Source organism: Urocitellus parryii, chromosome 15, assembly GCF_045843805.1.
Source record: "Urocitellus parryii isolate mUroPar1 chromosome 15, mUroPar1.hap1, whole genome shotgun sequence".
NCBI lineage: Eukaryota > Metazoa > Chordata > Mammalia > Rodentia > Sciuridae > Urocitellus > Urocitellus parryii.
Window position 1 is genome coordinate 43,534,687 of NC_135545.1, and position 21,934 is coordinate 43,556,620.

General features: G+C 41.8%; 1 protein-coding gene across 4 annotated transcripts in view; it reads left to right on the plus strand.

Moving 5' to 3' along the window:
- Cdh1 (cadherin 1) overlaps positions 1 to 21,149 on the plus strand; it is a 74,549-nt gene extending 53,400 nt beyond the window's left edge. Inside the window, exons 6-18 of one of the 4 annotated variants that reach the window (XM_026404503.2) lie at positions 276 to 394; positions 531 to 686; positions 1,400 to 1,544; positions 6,231 to 6,406; positions 6,668 to 6,796; positions 7,824 to 8,006; positions 9,050 to 9,294; positions 12,292 to 12,437; positions 14,813 to 15,037; positions 15,375 to 15,602; positions 17,694 to 17,824; positions 19,260 to 19,403; positions 20,766 to 21,149. In XM_026404503.2, the coding sequence (XP_026260288.2) occupies positions 276 to 394; positions 531 to 686; positions 1,400 to 1,544; positions 6,231 to 6,406; positions 6,668 to 6,796; positions 7,824 to 8,006; positions 9,050 to 9,294; positions 12,292 to 12,437; positions 14,813 to 15,037; positions 15,375 to 15,602; positions 17,694 to 17,824; positions 19,260 to 19,403; positions 20,766 to 20,975 (2,237 nt within the window). In that variant the 3' untranslated portion in view covers positions 20,976 to 21,149. Of the gene's footprint in view, positions 1 to 250; positions 395 to 530; positions 687 to 1,399; positions 1,545 to 6,230; positions 6,407 to 6,667; positions 6,797 to 7,823; positions 8,058 to 9,049; positions 9,295 to 12,291; positions 12,438 to 14,812; positions 15,038 to 15,374; positions 15,603 to 17,693; positions 17,825 to 19,259; positions 19,404 to 20,765 lie in introns of all 4 variants that reach the window. The other 3 variants (XM_026404501.2, XM_026404502.2, XM_026404504.2) reach the window with 3 other exon arrangements.
- Positions 21,150 to 21,934: the final 785 nt, after the last annotated feature.

Below are 21,934 nucleotides of genomic sequence, written 5' to 3' on the forward strand. Positions count from 1 at the left end.
CAAACCACCTGGAACTTTAGGAAGATGTTCAACATCCAAATTGTAGCAGGGGAAAAGGGGTTCGTTGATTTTTGTTTCGGCTGCTCATTTTGGAATGGATATATAATTTCTCATCGAAGCGAATGTGTCATTAAGTTAAAACCAACAGTGCCCTCCAGGCTGAAGACATTGAGCGAGTAGGTTGGTCAGTCAGGTTTGTAGTGTCTCTCCTGAATTTTCTCATTTTGTTCTTCATCTCCATTCCTTTTAGGAGTCTCTCCCTGGAACCCATACAGAAGTGCTCACATTTCCTGACTCCCACCGTGGTCTCAGAAGACAGAAGAGAGACTGGGTTATCCCTCCCATCAGCTGTCCAGAAAATGAAAAAGGGCCATTTCCTAAAGAACTGGTTCAGGTAAAGAAGAAAATTCTCTATTTCTTTGGAAGGAATTTGGCAGAGGAGAGCCAATGAAGAGAAAGGGAAAAGACCCGACCGAAGTTGGGATCTTTCCTTGCCAATTGTATTTGTTTGTTTGTTTGTTTGTTTTCAGATCAAATCCAACAGGGACAAAGAGACCAAGGTTTTCTACAGTATCACTGGCCAAGGAGCTGACTCACCCCCTGTTGGTGTGTTTATTATTGAAAGAGAAACAGGAAAGCTGAAAGTGACGGAGCCTCTGGATAGAGAAAAAATTGCCAAGTACATCGTAAGTACCTCTTGCTTGTTGACCAGGGCGGGTAACATCTCTCCAAAATCCTTTAGTCAACTCCTGTGGGGTCCCCAGATCTGATGATCTGGACATGTGGAGAGCTTAGCTTTTGACATCCCTTGACTTGTTGATAAGGTGAAATGGCAGGTGAACCTGGGGCAGTTCATCTTTTTTCCTTATTAGGAAAAAGAGGGGGAGGAGTCTTCACAGGTCATGTAGGAGTTTAGACCCAGGATGTCATCCTGTTCTTGGGGCTGGAAGTTCCTAAAGAAAGAAGATAGTATTGATATTGGAAAGCAAAAACCATTTCTGGGACTTGATAGAAATCAGAGCTTAGGGAAGAGGGAGATTTAGTATGAATGCCAAATGCAGAAAAATCTGGGAGAAACACCAGACTGAGGGCAGAGCAAACTTGACCCTGAGTGGAGTAAGTCAGAAGTTTTTAGGCCTCTGCCTTTACCTCTGGCCTTGGTGCCGCAGTCTTGCTGTGGGAGACAGAGGCCTGACCTAGTGGTTGTGTTCTATAGCCCATGTGTCTCAACTTGTCGTGATCTCGTTGAAGCAGCAGAACACACGTGGGAAAAGTCCTCTCTGGGGGTTCACAGTGGGAAGAGTGGAGGCTGGGCCGAGCCCATGCGACTCTCGCCAGCCCCCATTTCCACCTCGTCTTCCTCATCGGGGCCCAAGTAACCCTCATTTGACTCTTGCAGCTCTTTTCTCATGCCGTGTCTTCAAACGGGAATGCAGTCGAGGAACCCATGGAGATTGTGATCACAGTGACAGATCAGAATGACAACAGGCCCGACTTCATCCAGGATGTCTTCCAGGGATCTGTCATGGAGGGAGCTCTTCCAGGTACATGTGTGGCAAGGAGTCAGACACCCAGAGTCACTGAGATACTTTAGATCCCAAAGTGTTAGGGCTGGAGCTCGGGGTCAGGTTACTGAAGGTGACCCATTATATGGGTCAGCTTTATTTACACTGGGTGTGTAAAACAATTTGCCCACAGAAACAGATAGAACCAGAACCGTTTAAGACAACTTTCTTGATTATGAAACAGATCCTCACCAGCACCCTAAACCCCATAAACCCTTCTAGATCACATTCTTATCTCTCCTCCATTATGGTAGCCATTGCCCTGACTTTTCCCCCTCCTTTTGGTGCCAGGGATTGAACCCAGTTATGCTTAACCACTGAGCAGCATCCCCAGCCATGTATAAATTTTTTAAATTTAGAAACAGGGTCTCACTAAGTTCCTTAGGGCCTTGATAAGTTGCTGAAGCTGGCTTTGAATTTTCGATCCTCCTGCCTCAGCCTCCTGAGTCACTGGAATTACAGTCATGTGCTACTGCCCAGCCATTGTCCTGACTTTTAAAAAAACTTTTTTTTTTTTTTTTTTTTTTTGTGGTGATGCATGGGAGGCAAGCTCTCTACCAACTGAGCTATATCCCCAGTCCTAAAAAAAAAAAAATTTTTTTTAAATTGATTTAATAATTATATAGCCTTGACTTTTGTGGTAATCATTCCCTTGATTTTCTTTTCTTTCTTTTCTTTTTTCTTTTTTGTAGTTGTAGATGCCTTTATTTTGTCTGTTAATTTTATATGGTGCTGAGGATCGAAACCAGTGCCTCACATGGGCAAGGCAAGATCTTCTGTCACTGAGCTACAGCCTCAGCCCTTTTTGTTTTTTTGCTTTTAAAGACACATTTATTCAGTGTATGATCAGGCTATTACATTTAGCAATCAATAGCATGGGTACAAAAAAAAAAACTACAGTAAAATCCTTTATTGGAGTGCTTTACACTTTTTCTTTTTTTTTTAATATTTATTTTTTAGTTTTTTTAGGTGGACACAATATCTTTATTTTGCTTTTATGTGGTGCTGAGAATTGAACCCGGTGCCTCACACATGCCAGGCAAGCATGCTACCACTTGAGCCACATCCCCAGCCCTGAATGCTTTACACTTTCCACAGAACAGAAACTAAAATAATCTGTTATACAATTAGTCCCAAATACAGTCCTCGAGGTTTTTTGCCCATACACACGAGTATTGTCTAAATCATGTCTCCTTTGTAGCAGGCAAACTCTGCCACCACTTTGCTTGGCTGAGTTCACAAATCTATTGTAACTTGTAGCTTCCCTGACCCTTCTCTGGCTCTCCTCTCCTGAGAAGCTTTGTTCCATGGCAGTATTTAAACCTTCTGCCATTGCCATAGTTACTACTGCTGCTGGAACCGCCATAGCCCCTCGGTTTCGTGGTTTGCCAGAGTATTGGCCTCCATCACCATAAGGTCCAGAGCTTCTGCATCCAAAGTTTCTACCCTTCATGGGTCCAAAATTTGATGGCTGATTGTTGTAATTGCCCAAATCATTGTAGCTTCCACCACCTCCAAAATTGCTTCCGTCCTTACCAAATCCATTGTAGCCATCCCCGCTGCCACCATATCTACCACCATCACAGCTGCCTACAGAGCCACTACAACCACTGAATTTCCTTCCATGACCAAAATTGTCATTTTCACCAAAATCATCTCCATGACCACCACCAAAGTTTCCAGAACCACTTCAACCTCTCTGGCTAGATGAAGCATTAACCATCTCTTGCTTTGACAGGGCTTTCCTCACTTCACAGTTGTGGCCATTCACAGTATGGTAATTTTTTCTTTCTTTCTTTTTGATATTGGGGATTGAACTCAGGGGCACTTGACCACTGAGTCACATCCCCAGCCCTATTTTGTATTTTATTTAGAGACAGGGTCTCACTGAGTTGCTTAGGGCCTTGCTAAATTGCTGAGGCTTGCTTTGAACTTGTGATCCTCCTCCCTCCGCCTCCTGAGCCACTAGGATTACAGGCGTGCACTACTGTGTCCAGCCCACAGTATGGTATTTCTGAATGACAATCTTATACACAAAGTCGTGTATAAGTTAGAAAAGCAAGGGGCTGGCCTTGCCTAGCATATGCGAGGCCCTGGGTTTGATCCTCAGCACCACATAAAAATCAAATAGAATAAAGGTATTGTGTCCAACTACAACTAAAAAATAAATATTTTGGGGGGAAAAAAAGTCATGAAAGCAAAGCCTCTTTTCTTTCCATTTCCTCTGTCACTCATGATTTCAATAACTTCAATTTTCCTGTTGTGTTCCAAGTAATCTCATAGGTGATGTTCTTTTTTTTTTTTTTAATACCTTTATTTTTCATTTATTTTATTTTTATGTGGTGCTGAGGATCAAACCCAGGGCTTTGCACGTGCTAGACGAGCACTCTACCGCTGAGCCACAACCCCAGGCCCTCAGTGTCTTCTTTAATGCCAACAACAAAGATCTTTTTCAAGGTTAAGTGGGCCCCCTGGTCTTTGAGAATCTTCTTTTGAGACAGCTCTCTTTGGTTCCACAACTCTTGCACCTACCTTGTGTAGTCTTGCATTTCTGGCTGCATCCACTTCCTCCACGGTGGCATAAGGACAAACCCAAAGCCCCTGGAGCACTTGGTGTGTCTCATTACCACACAGTCCACGAGTGTTCCCCATTGGTCAAAATGACTTCTCAGACTCTCATCAGTTATCTCAAAGCTCAGCCCTACGATGAATAGCTTCTGCAGCTGTTTGGGCTCTTTTTTTTTGTAGTTGTAGATGGACATCATACCTTTATTTTGTCTGTTAATTTTATGTGGTGCTGAAGATCAAAACCAGTTCTCTTTAGGGACTCTGATTTAGACATGGCTGCAGCAGGCGACCATGCGCAGAAAGGAGTAATCTCATGCACATATCCCTCCCTTGATTTTCCTTATCTTTTACCCAGGTGGAGATTTACCCCTAGGTAATAATTTGCTACTTTGGCTTACTTTTAAGCTTTATATACATGGAATCACAGTATAGATAAATTTCTTTCTTTCTTTTTTCCCCCCTGATTTTGGGGATTAAACCCAGGGGCGTTTAACCACTGAGCCACATCGCAGCCCTTTTTATTTTTTATTTTGAGCAGAGGGATTGTTTAGGACTTCATTAAGTTGCTGAGACTGACTTCTTGCCTTAGCATCCTGAGCCACTGGGATTACAGGCATGCACCACTGGGCCTGGTTTATACATATATTTCTATGACCTCTTTCATTATGCATGTAAGATCTTCATTGGTGGGCATGATAGATCATTCATTTCATTGCTGCTAAGTATTCCCTTCTGTGGTTAATTATGTAAAGCTTATTCCACTGTTGATAGAAATTGGGGCTCTTTTTGTTTGTTGCTATTCTGAACAGCATTCTTAGAATATCCTTACATATCTCCTGGTACAAATACATGACAATTTCTCTAGGGTACACATTCATAATGGTGTATTATGTGTATTCAGCTTTACTTAATGGTGTCAAGTAGGTTTTCAAGGTTGTTAAAACCAGTTTATACTCCCAGAAATTGTTTAATGGTTTTGTTTTTGCTAATCTGTTGGGCATGTGATGCCATCTTGGTGCAATTTAAAATTGTACTTTCGGGCTTAGAGTGTGGCTCAGAGGTAGAGCACCTACCTAGTATGCATGAGGCCCTGGACTTAATCCCCAGCACTGCAAAAAAATAAAAATTCAAACAACAACAACCTGCATTTCTGAGGTGACTAATGGGCTATGTAAGCATCTTGGCATATGCTTACCAGCTATTTTTAATTTGTTTCTTCTTTATGATTTGTCTATTGAAGTTTTTTTTTTTTTTGCCTTTTTTTGTTTTGTTTTGTTTTCTTAGATCAGTTGTATTTTTGCTATTGATTCTTTTTTTTTAATATATTTTTTTTTAATATTTATTTTTTGGTGTATCTGGACACAACACAATGCCTTTATTTTTATGTGGTGCTGAGGATCGAACCTGGGTCCGGCCCATGCTAGGCGACCACTCTACCACTGAGCCACGATCCCAGCCCGCTATTGATTCTTTTTTTTTTTGAGAATTTTTAATATTTATTTTTTAGTTCTCGGCGGACACAACATCTTTGTTGGTATGTGGTGCTAAGGATCGAACCCGGGCCGCATGCATGCCAGGCAAGCGTGCTACTGCTTGAGCCACATCCCCAGCCCCCTGCTATTGATTCTTAAGTTACTTAGATATATTGGACACTGGTCCTTTGTCAGTCACATGTGTTTTAAGTATTTTACTCCACCTTAAAGGTAATGATGCCAAATGACCATTCTCTAATGAACTGAGAGGTGAATTGCAGAAAATTCTGGAATTTTTGTTTTACATGACATTCAACTCAGTATGAGATATGGCAAGATGTTTTAGTAAAAGTTTATAGTTATTTCCAATAAATCTTCTCACTCCCACCCAAAAATTTGTCCTGGGGATGTTGAGTTCCCTGAACACGGCTCATGTGGTGTAGTGCTTGCTTTTGTCCCCTAGCAATTTGGTGAGAATTTTAGAAATTAGAGAAGAAGGGGAACTATAACAAAGTGCCATCTGTAGGGTCCTCCTTTACCACTCTGGCCAGGATTGAACTGAACAGTACTAAGCAGGTCCCAGGGTGCAGCCCAATTAAATCTTCCTCTCCCTTGATGCTTCCAGGAACCTCTGTGATGCAGGTCTCAGCCACGGATGCAGATGACGATGTGAACACTTACAATGCTGCCATTGCTTATACCATCCTCTCCCAAGAACCCGAGTTGCCTCACCGCAATATGTTCACCATCAACCGGGAAACAGGGGTCATCAGTGTGGTCACCACCGGGCTGGACAGAGAGGTCAGGCAGAGCTCAGGAGGATCCAGTGGGAATTGAAAGCAAATGTATATTAGCTATATGTCACTGCAAAACTCTGCTGTGGCCAGTTGCTAGTTAGTGTGATGGTCTGAGCTTTGCATCTAAACAATTGCCCAATTTTCTGTGCCTAGATGCATTTAAGCTGAGAAAATATTGTAGTTCTGTATGTGCAATCGGCTTGTTTGGGCCCCTGTGGCTATTGCTACTGGTCCTGACTCAGGTGTATGTGTGATCTGTCTGCAGAGTTTTCCCAAGTATACTCTGGTGGTTCAAGCTGCTGATCTCCAAGGTGATGGCTTGAGTACCACAGCAAAAGCCATCATCACAGTCACTGATACCAACGATAACCCTCCCATCTTCCACCCAACCATGGTAAGCTTGCAACTGCTTAGGTGGTTTCCAAAGAAAAGTCCATTATTCAAGGTCAAGACCTTGAGAACTCTTCCCCGAACTAGTAAATGTTAATTCTAAACCTACTGTGAGCATCTTTGTTCCATCCTTGGCCTGGAGCCCGTCAGCAAAGAATTATAAAGTTGTAGAAGCACCCATTATATCCATTTCCTCGAATTATGCATCTTTGTAGCAAATCTTACCAGGTTTCATGTATTTATATTTTCTAAACTTATATACTAGGCACTGTGTCACAAAGCATAAAAGTCTGGTCTCATGGAGCTAATAGTCTACATCAGGAAGATGTTTTGCAATTTATAGGAATAATGATGCCAAGAGTGTTAAATGCAATTAAGGAGATTCTGAGAGCCAAATAAAAGAACTTTGAATATTATCCCTAGCACAGGGGGTCATTGTTAAAGGGTTTTTTCTTTCTTTCTTTGTGGTGCTAGGGATTGAATCCAGGGCTTGTACATGGGAGGCAAACACTCTCCCAGCCCTTGTTAAAGGGTTTTAAGGAGAGGATTTTAATAACCAGACATGACTGGTAGAGAACAGAGGGGGGCTGGAGGTGAATGAACTAAGATCATCTGACCAAGATCCCTCACTATCAGCCACTATGCCCCAGGAAGCTACTTTTTTTTTTTAAAAAAATATTTTTCAGTTGTTGATGGACCTTTATTTTATTTATTTGTATGTGGTGTCGAGAATCGAACCCAGTGCCTCATGCATACTAAGCAAGCACTCTACCACTGAGCCACAAACCCAGCCCAGGAAAGCTACTTTTTAAGTACTCATGGAGGAGGGTACCATGAGTACTAACTGCTCCGTGCACAGATATAAGGGCCTGCTCCTAGAGTGAGGACATCCTTTGAGATTTGTGCCTGCTGCCCAACCTGGTTTTGTTACACCATCTCCTTTAGGCTCAGGCTCAGAATGGATTCCTTTAGCCTGAGACCTGGTTCTACTCTCCATGTCAGTATGACCTATCTTTTCCTTTGTCCTGCAGTATGAGGGTCAGGTGCCTGAGAATGAAGTTAATGCTGTCATCACTACACTCAAAGTCACTGATGCGGACGACCGCAACACCCCGGCGTGGGAGGCCGTGTACACCATATTAAATGATAATGAGCAACAGTTTGTTGTCGTCACAGACCCAATGACCAATGATGGCATTCTGAAGACAGCTAAGGTTTGTATGGTGCCTGGTAAGCCGCATAACCTAGCAGCCAGCTGCTCTCTTGCCCGCCACTGTCTTCTCAGAAGTAGATTAGTATTGGTGGGGTAGGGGTGGGGCAGATTGCCCAGGTTCTGGTGGGTCAGTTGTACAGGGCTTGTGGGGTACTAAAACCTAAAATTGAAGAGGCAGTTCCATTTGCTCCCCACCACCTTTTTGTGCACCGTGGATTGAACCCAGGGGTACTCTACCACTGAGCTACACCCTAAGCCCTTTTTGTTTTTATTTCGAGATAGGGTCTTACTGAGTTGCTTAGCCTGGCTTCAAATGTGAAATCCTTCTGCCTCAGTTTTCTCAGCCTCTGGGGTTACAGGTGTGTGCCATTGAGCCCAGGAGTACCATCTGCTTTAATGTGCTTGGTCCCAGAAACATTGGCCTCTCCTAATCCCTTTTCTGTTTTGCAAATAAGAGAGAATAATGTGATTTACTGGTGTTGGCTCTTTTATTGTGTGTGTGAAAAATGTCCTAGAAACTTGGAAACTAAGAAGTTGGCTGAGTTGCTTGTTGAAGTTGAGAAAAGGCACATGCCTGGAATAGCCCCTGAGCTTTGACATCCTCTTTAGCAAGTGAACTGCCATGTTTAACTGCTGGTGTATCCAACCAAGAGCAATGGTTAAGGATTTAATTTTTGTTTAGTTTTACCAACATGAAATGTTTCTTGACATTTTTCTATTTTTTGAGTGGTAGTAGGGGTTGAACCTAGCACATTGTGCATGCTAGACAAGCACCCTGCCTCTGAGCTATAGCTGTAGTCCTTGTATTTTCTTCATTATTTATGTATTTCGTGGTACAAAGGGACGCTTAACCGTGGAGCCACATCCCCAGCCCTTTTTATTTTTCATTTTGAGACAGGTCTCCTCTAAGTTGCTGAGGTTGGCTTTGAACTTACAATCTTCCTGTCTTAGCCTCCCAAGTTACCAAGGTTACAGGCGCACCACCACACCAGGCCCTTGTATTTTATTTTTAATCTTTTTTTTTTTTTCCTTCCTGTTCTCTAGGGTTTGGATTTTGAGGCCAAGCAGCAGTACATTCTATATGTGACAGTGACAAATGTGGCCCCCTTTGAGGTGACTCTCCAAACCTCCACAGCCACCGTCACTGTGGATGTGATGGATGTGAACGAAGCCCCCATCTTTGTGCCTCCTGAAAAGAGAGTGGAGGTGCCTGAAGACTTTGGTGTGGGCCTGGAAATCACGTCCTACACGGCCCGGGAGCCAGACACCTTCATGCAACAGAAGATTACGTGAGTGTATGGGTTTCTCAATGGTCTTGTGACAAGTGGATATTGTTGTGTGTGTGTGTGTGTGTGCGTGTGTGTATGATTTTATTTATTTATTTATTTTTAGGTAAACACACATGTAGTTATGCTTCACTTAATGATAGGAATATGTTCCAAGAAATTCCTCTTTGGCTTGTTCATCATTGTGTGAACACGATTGTTATACAAATTAAATTAGCCCCATTGTCACTAGGTGATCATGAATGCAGTGTTTGGATGACTGATCCTCATTATGTGTCACATGAGTATTTCACTCCTGGCATGGTTGGACTGTGCAACACTTTTCTCTTGTTCTGTTTTTTTTTTTTTTTTTTAACTCCTGTGCCCCACATCATTTCCTTTCCCTCAATAGTTGGCCATTCTAGGTTTAATGTCCTTCCCATCTATTTTTCTGTTTTGTTTTGTTTTGAAACAGGGTCACACTAAACTGCTGTGAATTTGTGATCCTCCTGCCTCAGCCTCTCAAGTTGCTAGGATTACAGGCGTGCATCCCACTTTGAGTTCTTATGATAATGTAGTAGGAATGTGATTTTGTTTTCTTGTTTGTTTGGTTTGGTTTGGTTTGGTACTGGTGATTTAGCCCAGGAGTGCTTTACTACTGAACTACATCCTCAGTCTTTTAATTTTTTATTCTGAGTCTGAGGCTTGTGATCCTGCTACCTCAACTGATCGAGTTGCTGGGACTAAAGGTGTGTGCCACCAGGTCCAGCAGCTTTGATTTGTTTTGTTTTGTTGGTGGCATTGGGTATTGAATCCAGGATTTTGAGGTAGACAAGTGCTCTACCACAGAGCTATTTTCCCAGTCTTTCTCTGAGATAAGATTTCCCAATCTGTCCTTTTGTCAGCCTGAGTAGTTGAGACAGGGTCACAATGTATCTGGCTGTTTTGTTTTAAGGCATGGTCTCCCTTTGTTGCCTGGAATGTCTTGGACATGGGCTCAAGTGGTCCTCCTGCCTCAGCCTCCTAAGTACCCAGAGTCACTGCCCTTGCCTATAGGAATATGATTTAAAATTATGCATGTGGTATTGTGTTATTGGTAGCTTACCGTTTCTTATTTTGAATTTGAGGGCACCTACAACACTTTGCTTTGAAATACATTAATTTTGTACATATAGTGAGTGTACTAATCATAATCCAAGGGATACTTCTAGGTTGTATAAAATAGAAGGCCTGATATAAAGTATTTTTAATCACAGTGTGAAAGAATATGAAAAACAAAATAAAATAATGTAGGATTTTGAGTCTGGAGCGTAATCTCAGCGATTTGGGAGATTGAGGCAGGTGGACTACAAGTTCGAGGCCAGTCTCAGCAACTTAAGGAGGCCTTGAGCAACTTGGTGAGACCCTATATCAAAATAAAAAATAAAAGTGTGCTTTACCACTTTGAGGTATATCCATTGGGTTCAATTCCTACTACCAAAAGTGATGGTGATGGTGGTGGTGGTGAGATGATGATGATGATGATATAAGGTCATAATAAGCATTGCTTTGGGCAAGAATTACTTATAGATGTTAAGTTCATTGCGTAAAAGTGGGTAAAAAGGATATTTCCAAATGACCTTCTGCTAGATTATAGATTAACTACAAAGAGAAAAAGATACGTTTCTTGTGAAGAAATCCAGTGACTTTTCCTTATCCAAGTGACAAAGTTGACATTACCAATAAAAGAACAGATGGACATCAAGAGCCTTCTAAGGTGATTCAACCTCACCTCTACAGGGTTTTCATCCCCTCTGTACCCTCCAAAAGGGAATAATTAGACAATCTGAAATTGAGGCACATCCTACAAAACAACTGGTCCACACATTTAAAAAATGTCAGATATAAGAAGGAAAGGGCAAGGTGTGCGTCCAGATTAATGGAAACTAGAGACACGTCAGCTAATGCCATTGATGAGCCATTAAATCGCTGGAGATTAATCTGGATACTGGTTCCATTTCTGTGAGGATGGGGCTGGACAGAGAAGACTTTGGGATACTGAGAACAGATTGAATCCAAAAAGGCGCAAGATCACTATAAAAGACATTTGGGGGAATATTTGACAATTCGAACATGTATCCTATATTCAATAATAATGTTCTGTCATAAGAGTTTTGTTTCCTGGGCTGGGGTTGTGGCTCAGTGGTAGTGCATTCGTCTGGAATATGTGAGGCACTGGGTTCGATCTTCAGCACCACATAAAAATAAATAAATAAAATAAAGGTGTTGTGTCCATCTACAATTAAAAAAACATTTAAAAAAAAAAAAGAGTTTTGTTTCCTGAATTGAAAATCAATATGTGAGCCTTGTGTGGTGGCATACACTTATAATCCCAGCTGCTTGGGAGGCTAAGACAGGGGGATCACAAGTCAAAGCCAGTGTGGGCAATGTAGTGAGACCCTGTCTCCAAAATAAACTGTTCAATTCCTAGTACCACACAAGAAAGAGGGAAAGAAAAAAGAAAATCAATCTGTGGTTGAGACTATAAAAATTTACATATTTTACAAACTTACATATTTATTCATAAATATATGTATATGTGTAATATATATATATATATATATATATATATATATATATATATATATATATATATACACACACACACACACACATGTTTCTGTTCTTAGGAAATACACTGCAGTATAGGTAAGTAAAGGGACATGGTATCATCAACTCATTCTCAAATGACTTAGCAAAATAAGAAATTATGTGTGTGTGTGTGTGTGCGAATATATAGTTTGAGAAAGTAAATGTTGCAAAATGTTAACAATGGGTAAATCAACGGGTAGGGATGTAGCTCAGTGGTAGAGTGCTTGCCTAGCATGTCAAGGCCCAACACTTCATAAAAAGGTTGTAGAGTTGATAGTTCTTAAAATAAAAATATTGGAAATAATGATATAAATCAGGAGGTACCTTAGTCTTCTCTAGCTCGGTGCTTTTTGATGTTCCCATGCTAAGCCAGGGCCTGCAACTTTTCAGATATCGCATTTGGAGGGACACTGCCAACTGGCTGGAGATTAATCCGGAGACTGGTGCCATTTTGACTCGGGCTGAACTGGACAGAGAGAACTTTGAGCATGTGAAAAACAGCACGTATACGGCCCTCATCATTGCCACGGACAATGGTAGGATACCGGCCCCACCCTTCTGCCCCCCTTGCCTCCTTTGCCCCCATCCTTCTTTTGGAGATGAGTTCATTCTTTTTAATTTTAGACAAGAATTATCATTTTCAAAAATACAAATGAGTCAAATAGAAGTTCCTTTTCAACTGCCCTCTCTATTCCTACTGTCCATTCCTTTCCCCATGGGGGCCTGGGTTTGTGTTCCAGGTCTGTGACTTAGTACCTGTGTGACATTGCACTTACTACTTAATTTTATGTCTGTCAATTCCTTCATGTAGCAAAATGAAAACATTCCATCCAGATTAAATAAGTTAATGAGTGTAAACATACCTAGAATAGCCACTAGCTATCTAAGGACTGTTTTTTTTTTTTTTTTTTGTCTGTTTGTTTGTTTGTTTTGGTACCGGGATTAAACTCAGGGACATTGGACCACTGAGCCACATCTCCAGCCCTATTTTGTACTTGAGACAGAGTCTCACTGAGTTGCTTAGTGCCTCACTTTTTCTGGGTCTGGCTTTGAACTTGCGATCTTCCTGCCTCAGCCTCCCCAGCTGCTAGGATTATAGGCGTGTGCCACCACACCTGGCAGGACTGGTATTTTTATCAACAGGTGTGAGTGCACCTAGATTATTTCTGTATATTTAAATACACTGATAAATTGGTTTAAGGCTTTTTAAATTTTATTTTGTTATAAAAGCATTATCTATATTGTTTAAAATTTAAATGTGGGGACTTCGTATATAGCTGAGCAATAGAGCACTAGTGTAGCATGTATGAGGCCAAGGGTTCAAACTCTAGCACAAACAAACAAATAAATATTTATTTAATTTGGCAGTGTGTCTTTAGGATAAAGATTTGCCAGGCCTGGTGGCGTATGCCTGTAAACCAGGCAACTCTAGAGACTGAGGCAGGAGGATCATAAGTTCAAAGCCAGCCTCAGCAACTTAGTGACAAAGCAAGACCCTGTCTCAAAATGAAAAGGGCTGGGGATGTGGCTCCGTGGTTAAGTGCCCCTGGGTTCAAACTCCCCTTGCCACAACATCCCCCCTGCCCCACCCTACAAAAAGATAGAGAGATCTGCCGTGGCGTATGCTAGATATATCTCTTTTTAAGAATGATGTTTTCTGGGTCTGGGAGTATAGCTCAGAGGTAAGATACTTGCTTAGGATGCATGAAGCCATGGGTCCAGTCTCCATTACCACCAGAAAAAGAGAGAAAGAGTTATCTGAATGTAGTATAATTTGATCATTCACACATCAAAGGACATAGGTGTTTACAATTATTATTTCCATGATTAGTGAGTGGACATACTTAATTTAATGCCTCTGTTCACAGGCATGCTCCTCAGACAGATGTTTCAAGGCAGAATTACTTGTTAAGAGATCTACAAACTTCTCAGGGTTGATTTTCTTCCCACTCTGTCACCTGCTAACCTGTTAAGGAAGTAATCTAGGTTTGATCATGTGGAAAGGAGAGAGAGGGCCAGGCAAGTGAGGCCATCATGAGGCTCCATTTGCAGGGCAGAGAGCTGCCCATTGCTTCAGCTGCAGTACACTCTGGCTCCTTGGGGGTTCCCCAGCCTGGCCTGGAAGTAAGTTAAGGTAAATGGTACCGGAACCAAGGGTGGGCAGACTTATTCTGTAAAGGACCAGGGAGTAAAAATATTAGGCTTTACAAAACTGTCCACTCTCTATTGCCATTGGAGCCTGCAGCCAGCCATAGAAAATCCATAAAGGGATGAGCATAACTGTGTTCCTAATTTGACCAGAAGACCTTAGCTTGCTGACCCTGACCTAAATAATCATAACCAAGGGGGGTTCTAAGTGGTTCCTGTAAGTTTGCTTTTGTTGTTGTTGTTGTTCTAATTAGATATACATGACAGTAAAATGAATTTTGTCCCATTACACATAAACGGAATTAAGTGTTGCTTTATTGCATGAATTGTCTTTCCCCTCAGTGCTGAATGTGGGACCCAGGGCTTCACATTTGCTAGGCAAGCACTTTACCACTAAGCTCCATCCCCAGCCTTTGCCTTGCTTTTAACATACAGTCTAAAAGGAGAATGAAGTTTATCCCATAAAATCTACTAGCTAATTAAAAAGGTTTTTTTGTAAAGTTTATTTATTTATTTTTGGTGTCAAGAGATTGAACCCAGGGGCATTCAACCACTGATCCAAATCCACAGCCCTTTATATTTTCAGTTTTGAGACAAGGTCTGGCTAAGTTGCTTACAGCTTTGCTAATCTGCTGAGGCTGGCCTCAAACTTGCAATCTATTTGTTTCAGCCTCCTGAGTTGCTGGAATTATAGGCATGCACCACTGTTCCAGGCTTCATTAATATTCCTGAGTGGGGACATTTTCTTTGTGTTTTCTCTTAGGTTCTCCGATTGCCACTGGAACAGGAACCCTTCTCTTGATCCTCTCCGACATAAATGATAATGCTCCCATACCAGAATCTCGAAATGTCTACTTCTGCCAGAAGAATCCACAGCCTCAGGTCATAAACATCATAGACTCAGATCTTCCCCCCAACACTTCACCCTTCACAGCAGAACTGACACATGGGGCGAGTGTGAATTGGACCATTGAGTACAGTGATCCAGGTGGGAACTTGAACTTGATTTCTCCACTCTGCTTCTCCCTGCTGTGTTTCTCCTTTCCTTTTCCCTGCCTGCTGCTCAATTTCCCTTCCCACTGTACTTGCCAGCCCTTTCCTTTGTTATTTGCTTCTTGTGTCTTCTACACTTATGGCATCATCTCAAAGGTCTCCTTCATTTCCTCACATTTTGCCTTGTGACATACTGCCTTGTAACCAAAACCCCAAGCAGCTCCATTTTCTTTATTCAGCTTTGGAGCATCTTTAGTTCCCTCCCAGTCTTTATTTATCTATCTCTTTATTTTTCTTCTCCTGGTCCCATTAATTTGTTTTGCTTTCCTCAGCTCAAGAGTCTCTCATTTTGAAGCCAAAGAAACCCTTAGAGTTGGGTGAATACAAAATCAATCTCAAGCTCATGGATAATCAGAACAAAGACCAGGTGACCACCTTGGACGTCCATGTATGTGACTGTGAGGGAACTGTCAACAACTGTATAAAGCCAAAATTTGCAGAAGCGACACTGGAAGTTCCTGCTATTCTAGGGATTCTTGGCGGGATCCTTGCTTTCCTAAGTAAGTGCAGCTGGCAATGTGTTTAAGCCTTTGGCTCCTCAAGTGGGGAAGGTTTATTTCCTGGAAAGAACTTTTAATTAAGGTGCTAGTTAGAAGATGAAAGAGACTCTCAAGTAGAGTGGTTTAAATAAAGTAGAAGTTTGTCTTTTACTGAACATTTCAGAGGTAAGTGTCCAGGAGTGGAAGACATACCATTCACGAAGTCAAAGGGGGACTCAGAGTTCGTCTGTTTTTTTTCTTTTCCTCTCTCAGTGCTTTCCAAGCCTCAGTGAATACAGGTGGGACACAAACACATGAAGCTTTTCTTGCATTTCACCAATATTTAACCGCTTATTCGGCACCAGGCTTTGTCAGACACTGGGGGCACTGGGTTTTTGGTAATAAGAAACATCCCTTGGGGCTGGGGATGTGGCTCAAGCGGTAGCGCGCTCGCCTGGCATGCGTGCGGCCCGGGTTCGATCCTCAGCACCACATACAAACAAAGATGTTGTGTCCGCCAAAAACTAAAAAATAAATAAATAAATATTAAAAAAAAAAAAAAGAAACATCCCTTGAGAAAGACAGTAGAATGAATTGGACATAACTTTCTTATGTTCATATATGAATATACCACCAGTGGAACTCCGTGTCATGTACAACCACAAGAATGGGATCCTAATTAGAATAAGTTATGCTCCATGTATGTATGATATCAAAATGCACTCTACTGTCATGTCTATCTATAAAGAACAACAACAAAAAATCATTATGCCAGAACCATGCATACTAATATCAATATAAAGTATCCTTTGGGAAACCAACCATAAGATTCTGCATGGTTAGGAACTGTTTGCAGCCTGCAGTGTCTCATTCATGCCACATCCCTAGTGCATAGACAGGCAATTGGCGAATACTCAGTATTTTCATCCATGAATCCTGAACTAGAGAATTACATTGTTTATCTGGATAAGACCTCTACCATCCTGGCTCAGAAGCAACAGGCAGAGTGCATATAAGGAATCTTTCCCAAGTTTATGGAAACCTCCTGTTTCAATGAGATAATGCTTCTCCAAAATACAGTGTCTAAGTGCTTGGGCACTTGTACTTATAACACACACGAAAACAAAAAATAATTAAAGCAAAAATAAATAATGAAAACACAGAATCCTTTTCCCTCCTCATTCACAAATTATTTTTTAAAGTGATGTATGTATTCAAATTATAATCTCAAAATCAAGTGAAAACTTTGGAAATATAATTTAAAGCTTGAGCTAGCTTGCTTATACAGTCTTTTTTTTTAATGTTCTTTTTAGTTATACATGACAGTAGAGTATATTTTGAAATTTATACAAACATGGAGTACATCTTGTTCTAATTGGGATCCTAGTCTTGTGGTTGTACATGATGAAGAGATTCACTGTGGTGTATTTATATTCATACATAGAAAAGTTAAAATAGATTCATTCCACTGTCTTTCCTGTGCTGTCCCCGTTTCCTCCCTCCATTCATGATCTTCGTTTTAAGATTAAGAACATGTCAGGTGATTCTGTAGTCTGTAACAGTTGCTAATCTCATCTGTTGCTGTAACAGATTAACAATCACAGGCATGCACCAGTCACATTTAGACTCTCCCAGAACCCCTGCTCACAAACCTTGAATGGCTCCAACTCATTCAAAATCAAAGCCATAGCCTTGTAGTGGTCCCTCCCATCCCTAGCCTCTTTTCCACTTCAGCCACATTGGCCTCTTCCCCCTTCCTCAATCACACCAAGCACACACCTGGCTCAGGGTCTTTGCCCCTACCATTTCCTCTGCCTGGAACACTTTGCCCCAGAATCTGGGGGAAATGACCTTGATTGGTTTAAAGATCCATCTGAAACTTAAAGAACACACTGGAATTCAAGCATCATAGTTAGCTATGTTGTATCACATTTATTAAATTCAAGGACATGAGTGTCATTCATGTGGGTTGACTGCATGTGTGTTAAAGGTGGCCAGAGGCTGCTGTCTGCCTGCCTCTGGTCTGGAATGTAAGTTGTGGGTACTCTGTGATGGCGGCTTCTGGCTTTCCTTGCCCGTAGTTTGCATCACTCTCTCCCTCTCCCCCTCCAGTCCTGCTTCTGCTGCTTCTGCTGTTTGTTCGGAGGAGAGGGGTGGTCAAAGAGCCCTTACTGCCACCAGAAGATGACACCCGGGACAACGTTTATTACTATGATGAAGAAGGAGGTGGAGAAGAAGACCAGGTGGGTTTTTGAAACATAAAAGCTCGGTGTCTATCTGATAAGGCAGACATTGAAATAGCTGTGCCACTCTGTGTATTATTCTTAAGGAAAAACCCCCTAAAATGCACATTGTCATTAGGTATCATCATTATCATCCTTACCAGCATAACTAACATTTATTCATTGCTTACTGTACTGTACCCAGATGGGAGAACTGAGGTAGAGAGCAGTTGTATGGCTTGCCCAAGGTCATACACTTAGTCTGGCTTCAGAGCCTACACTCTTTGTATTGTCAGGACATGAACTTCAATTAAGTTGTCTTTGGAGATAATTTGTAGAAATTATTGTAGAATAGCAACCTATTTTAATATTTGGTTTCTCTTGAGTTTTTAGTTAGGCCAAACTGTTTTTGCTTTTTTAGAAGTTAAGTCTTTTTTTTTTTTTTTTTTTCCTCCACAGTACTGGGGCTTGAACTCGATAGTGTTAGTCCTGAGCTATACCTTTTTGATTTTTTTTTAAATTTTGAGATAGGGTCTCAACTAAATTGCTAAATTGTGGAGGCTGGCTTCTAACTTGCAATCTTCCTGGCTTGGCCTCCCAAGTCACTGGAATTACAGGTGTGTGCCACCACACCTCGAATGTGTATCTGAGTGTGGGATTGGGGATCGAGCCCCATTCCTTGCATATATGAAGCAAGTGCTCTATCAGTGAGCTACATCCCCAGCCTGAGATATTAATTCTTGAGGCCCTCTCTGTTTTTTCCTGAGTTTGCAAATGGACTTGTCTTGTCCTACTCCATGTTCCAGATTTCAAGGCGTTTTTAAGTCTAATTGGAGGGTACACTGTTTCAGTGAACTTATCATAGCACCACCATATAGTACACAACCCCAGGATTTCAGCGGCACACATCAGTAAGCATACCTTTCTCAGGCATTTGTGGGTTAGCTGGGGCAGTTGCTAATCTCAGCGGGGTTCACAAGAATCTGAAGGTTGGCTGCAGCTCACTGACCTTGGCAGATTTTTAGATGAATGACTCTAAGCCTCAAGTTGTGTCCAGGTCTGTTCCTCCTTTGTACAGCAGGCTAGTGCCTTTCAAGCTTTTGCCTGTTGTCACCTTGCTGAAAACAAGTCACGTGACAAAGGCCAATATGAATGGATGTGTACTCCTAAAGGCTTTGGTGGGGAGGGAGTAAATGTTTGCTGAATAATAATCTAATCATGTTATTCTATGGAAAGCAAGTAAGATGTAACAGTTTATATTCATCTCAATTGTTACTTGTTCAAGCTGTTTTCTTTCAGTGCTAGTTGGGAGACTCTTAATTTGAAAACTGTCATTTTATATTAAACTGGGCATATGCTGCTAGGTATCATACAGTTGGTAGTTAAGGCATAACACGAACATGGCTTTATGTATGTGGCTGTTTCTTTTTGTCATACCTTTATCTTTTTCTCTAAGGACTTTGACTTGAGCCAGTTGCACAGAGGCCTAGATGCTCGGCCAGAAGTGACTCGTAATGATGTAGCACCAACCCTCCTGAGTGTGCCCCAGTACCGTCCCCGCCCTGCCAATCCTGATGAAATTGGAAATTTTATTGATGAAGTAAGTAAGCAAAGTTGAATATCAAAGCACAACATACCTCTAAACTCCAGAGTAAAGAGAGGAGAGCAAAATAATAAAAATGAGACAAAGGATTTTTAACTTCATCCCTTTATCATGCTTTTAGCCTGCCTAATCCCTGAGCCCTCTTGTTTTTGTATCTTCTATGAACTTTAGAATTGACAGCACTTTGAATTAGTCTTAGGGAATTTGGTAAAGTCTACAGGACAAAACCAAGAATTGCTTGAAAGGATTTAGTAGATCTAGAAATGAAATTAAAGGATGCAAAGTAAGTTGAGTTTGTTTTCATGGATGGGATCCCCTGTATCTCACCACTGGTTGGGACGTAATGTTAAATGTGCATCGTAGTCTACTTACAGCCAGAAAAATAAAATCCGTATTGTATGTGTCAGAAATTCATTCTGTTTATAGATTGAGAAGCTTAAACAGATAGGAGTGGATTTACCTTGTGTAAATAGAAGGCTGGGGTACGCTGTCCCAGATAGTGCGTGGGGCTGTCCCACTCTTCTGTTGCATGCTCTTAGTATGCAGAAATGCTTGATCTCCTGGTTGATGCCTTGTGATCACAGGATGGCTTTTACTGCCAGGCCTCAAGTCTATTGTTCAGTCAGGAAGAAGTAAGAGAGGCAGCACAGATGACAAAAATGTTTCTTCTGGTCCACCATATTCAAGAAAGGAATTTGCCCAAAATGTTATTGGCTAGAACTGGCACAGATGGTTCCTGCCTGCAGGGGAGAATAATAAGGCATTAAATTCATTAGCTCAGGATAAAATGAGGAAGAACTGGGAGTGAGGAGACTAAAGAACCCAGTAAGGGAACAGTCTAACAAAGACTATTTCCTTTTCTTAAGCTATTTCATGTAATCATTTGCTCAGTTAGTTTTTTCAGGGCTAGCCTGATAGTCTAGTGGCCCTTGGAGGCTGAGACTGGTTTTACTTAGTCTGCTGTGGGAGTCACTAACACTGAGGACTGTACAAAACAATGCATTAAGGTGGGCAGCCAAGTTGTATCCATTCAAGCCACTGGATTCTTGGGGAATAGGACCCCCCTACCACCACCACAATCTTTTATTTGTACTGGAGATTAAGCCCAGGAGTGATTTACCATTGAGCTACAATCCCCAACCCTTTTTACTTTTTATTTTGAGACCGAGTCTCTCCAAGTTGCTGAGGCTGGCCTTGAACCTGCCATCCTCTTGCCTCAGCCTCCCAAATCACTGGAAATACAGGTATGCACCACTGCATGTGTCACCTGAAACACCATAAGGAGGTATCTAGCCTCCAATGCGTGCCCAGGAGTGTGTGTTTCTTTTACTGAAAGACCTCCTTGTCTCTCTCCTTTAGAACCTGAAGGCGGCTGACAGTGACCCCACAGCGCCCCCTTATGATTCTCTGCTGGTGTTCGACTATGAAGGAAGCGGCTCTGAAGCTGCCAGTCTCAGCTCACTTAATTCCTCGGAATCGGACCAGGACCAGGACTATGACTACCTGAACGAATGGGGCAATCGCTTCAAGAAACTGGCAGACATGTACGGGGGTGGCGAGGATGACTAGGGCACTCTGGAGAGGGTACCTTTGGCCCGAGTGATGGGAAATGAGGAGCCATGTTGCTGGGGTTTTTAGCTACCTTCCCCAGATGTGAGTTCCTGGAGAGAGACTGATCTGAGATGCAGTAAAGATAGTTGTTTCCACTTTGTAGTTCTAATCTGTGTCTGTTAGAAAGGTTTTGACATAGTGCTTGAATTTTTTTTTCTTTAATCACTCTTTTCAGAGTGATGAAGTCCCAAAGTTCCCCGAATTTTAATATTTCAAAAGAACAAACTTCAGTCTCGGGAAGGTTCTCCTAGCCACATGTAGATTTCCCTAGGGGGCATTGCTTATGTTTAAAAGGAAGGGGAAGAGCAATTGTCCTAGCTGTTTTTTTTTTTTTTTTTTTTTTGTGTGTGTGTGTGTGTGTATGTACATATATATATATAAAAAGTTTTTTTTTTTAATTGTGTGCTTTCCCCCCATCAGCGCACTGGTATGTCCTGTGTTCTAGCCTCCACCCTTAATCTTGAATTCTGTTGCTCTGCGGGGGACAGGGATTCTTCATCTCCTGAGTACTGACTTGAAATGGGCATCTATGCATTTACTTGTTCTTAGTCCGGGTTTGCTATGCAAATGTCATTGGGGGGTGGTTTGATTCTGTATGGGAACCTGGACCAGAAAGTGTGGTGAATTTTCAGGTGCCACTTAATGTTTAATGTCTATTTATCACTGACACAAAAGAGCAATGTGTTCTAGGATGTAGAATAGTGCCTATAGTGCTGCAGCCAAAGCCAGAAAGTAAGTATGAGAAATGGACTTGGAGATGGCAAAGAGACCTTGTCACCGAGCCTGGCCTTTTAGCAAACATGCTGAGGACCATTGAAGTGGTTTGATCTCTATCCCTCAAAATTCTGGCAGAATGGAGGAATCTCAGCATATGTTTCCTACCCAGGATCTTTATACCATGGTTTGTACCCAAAGCC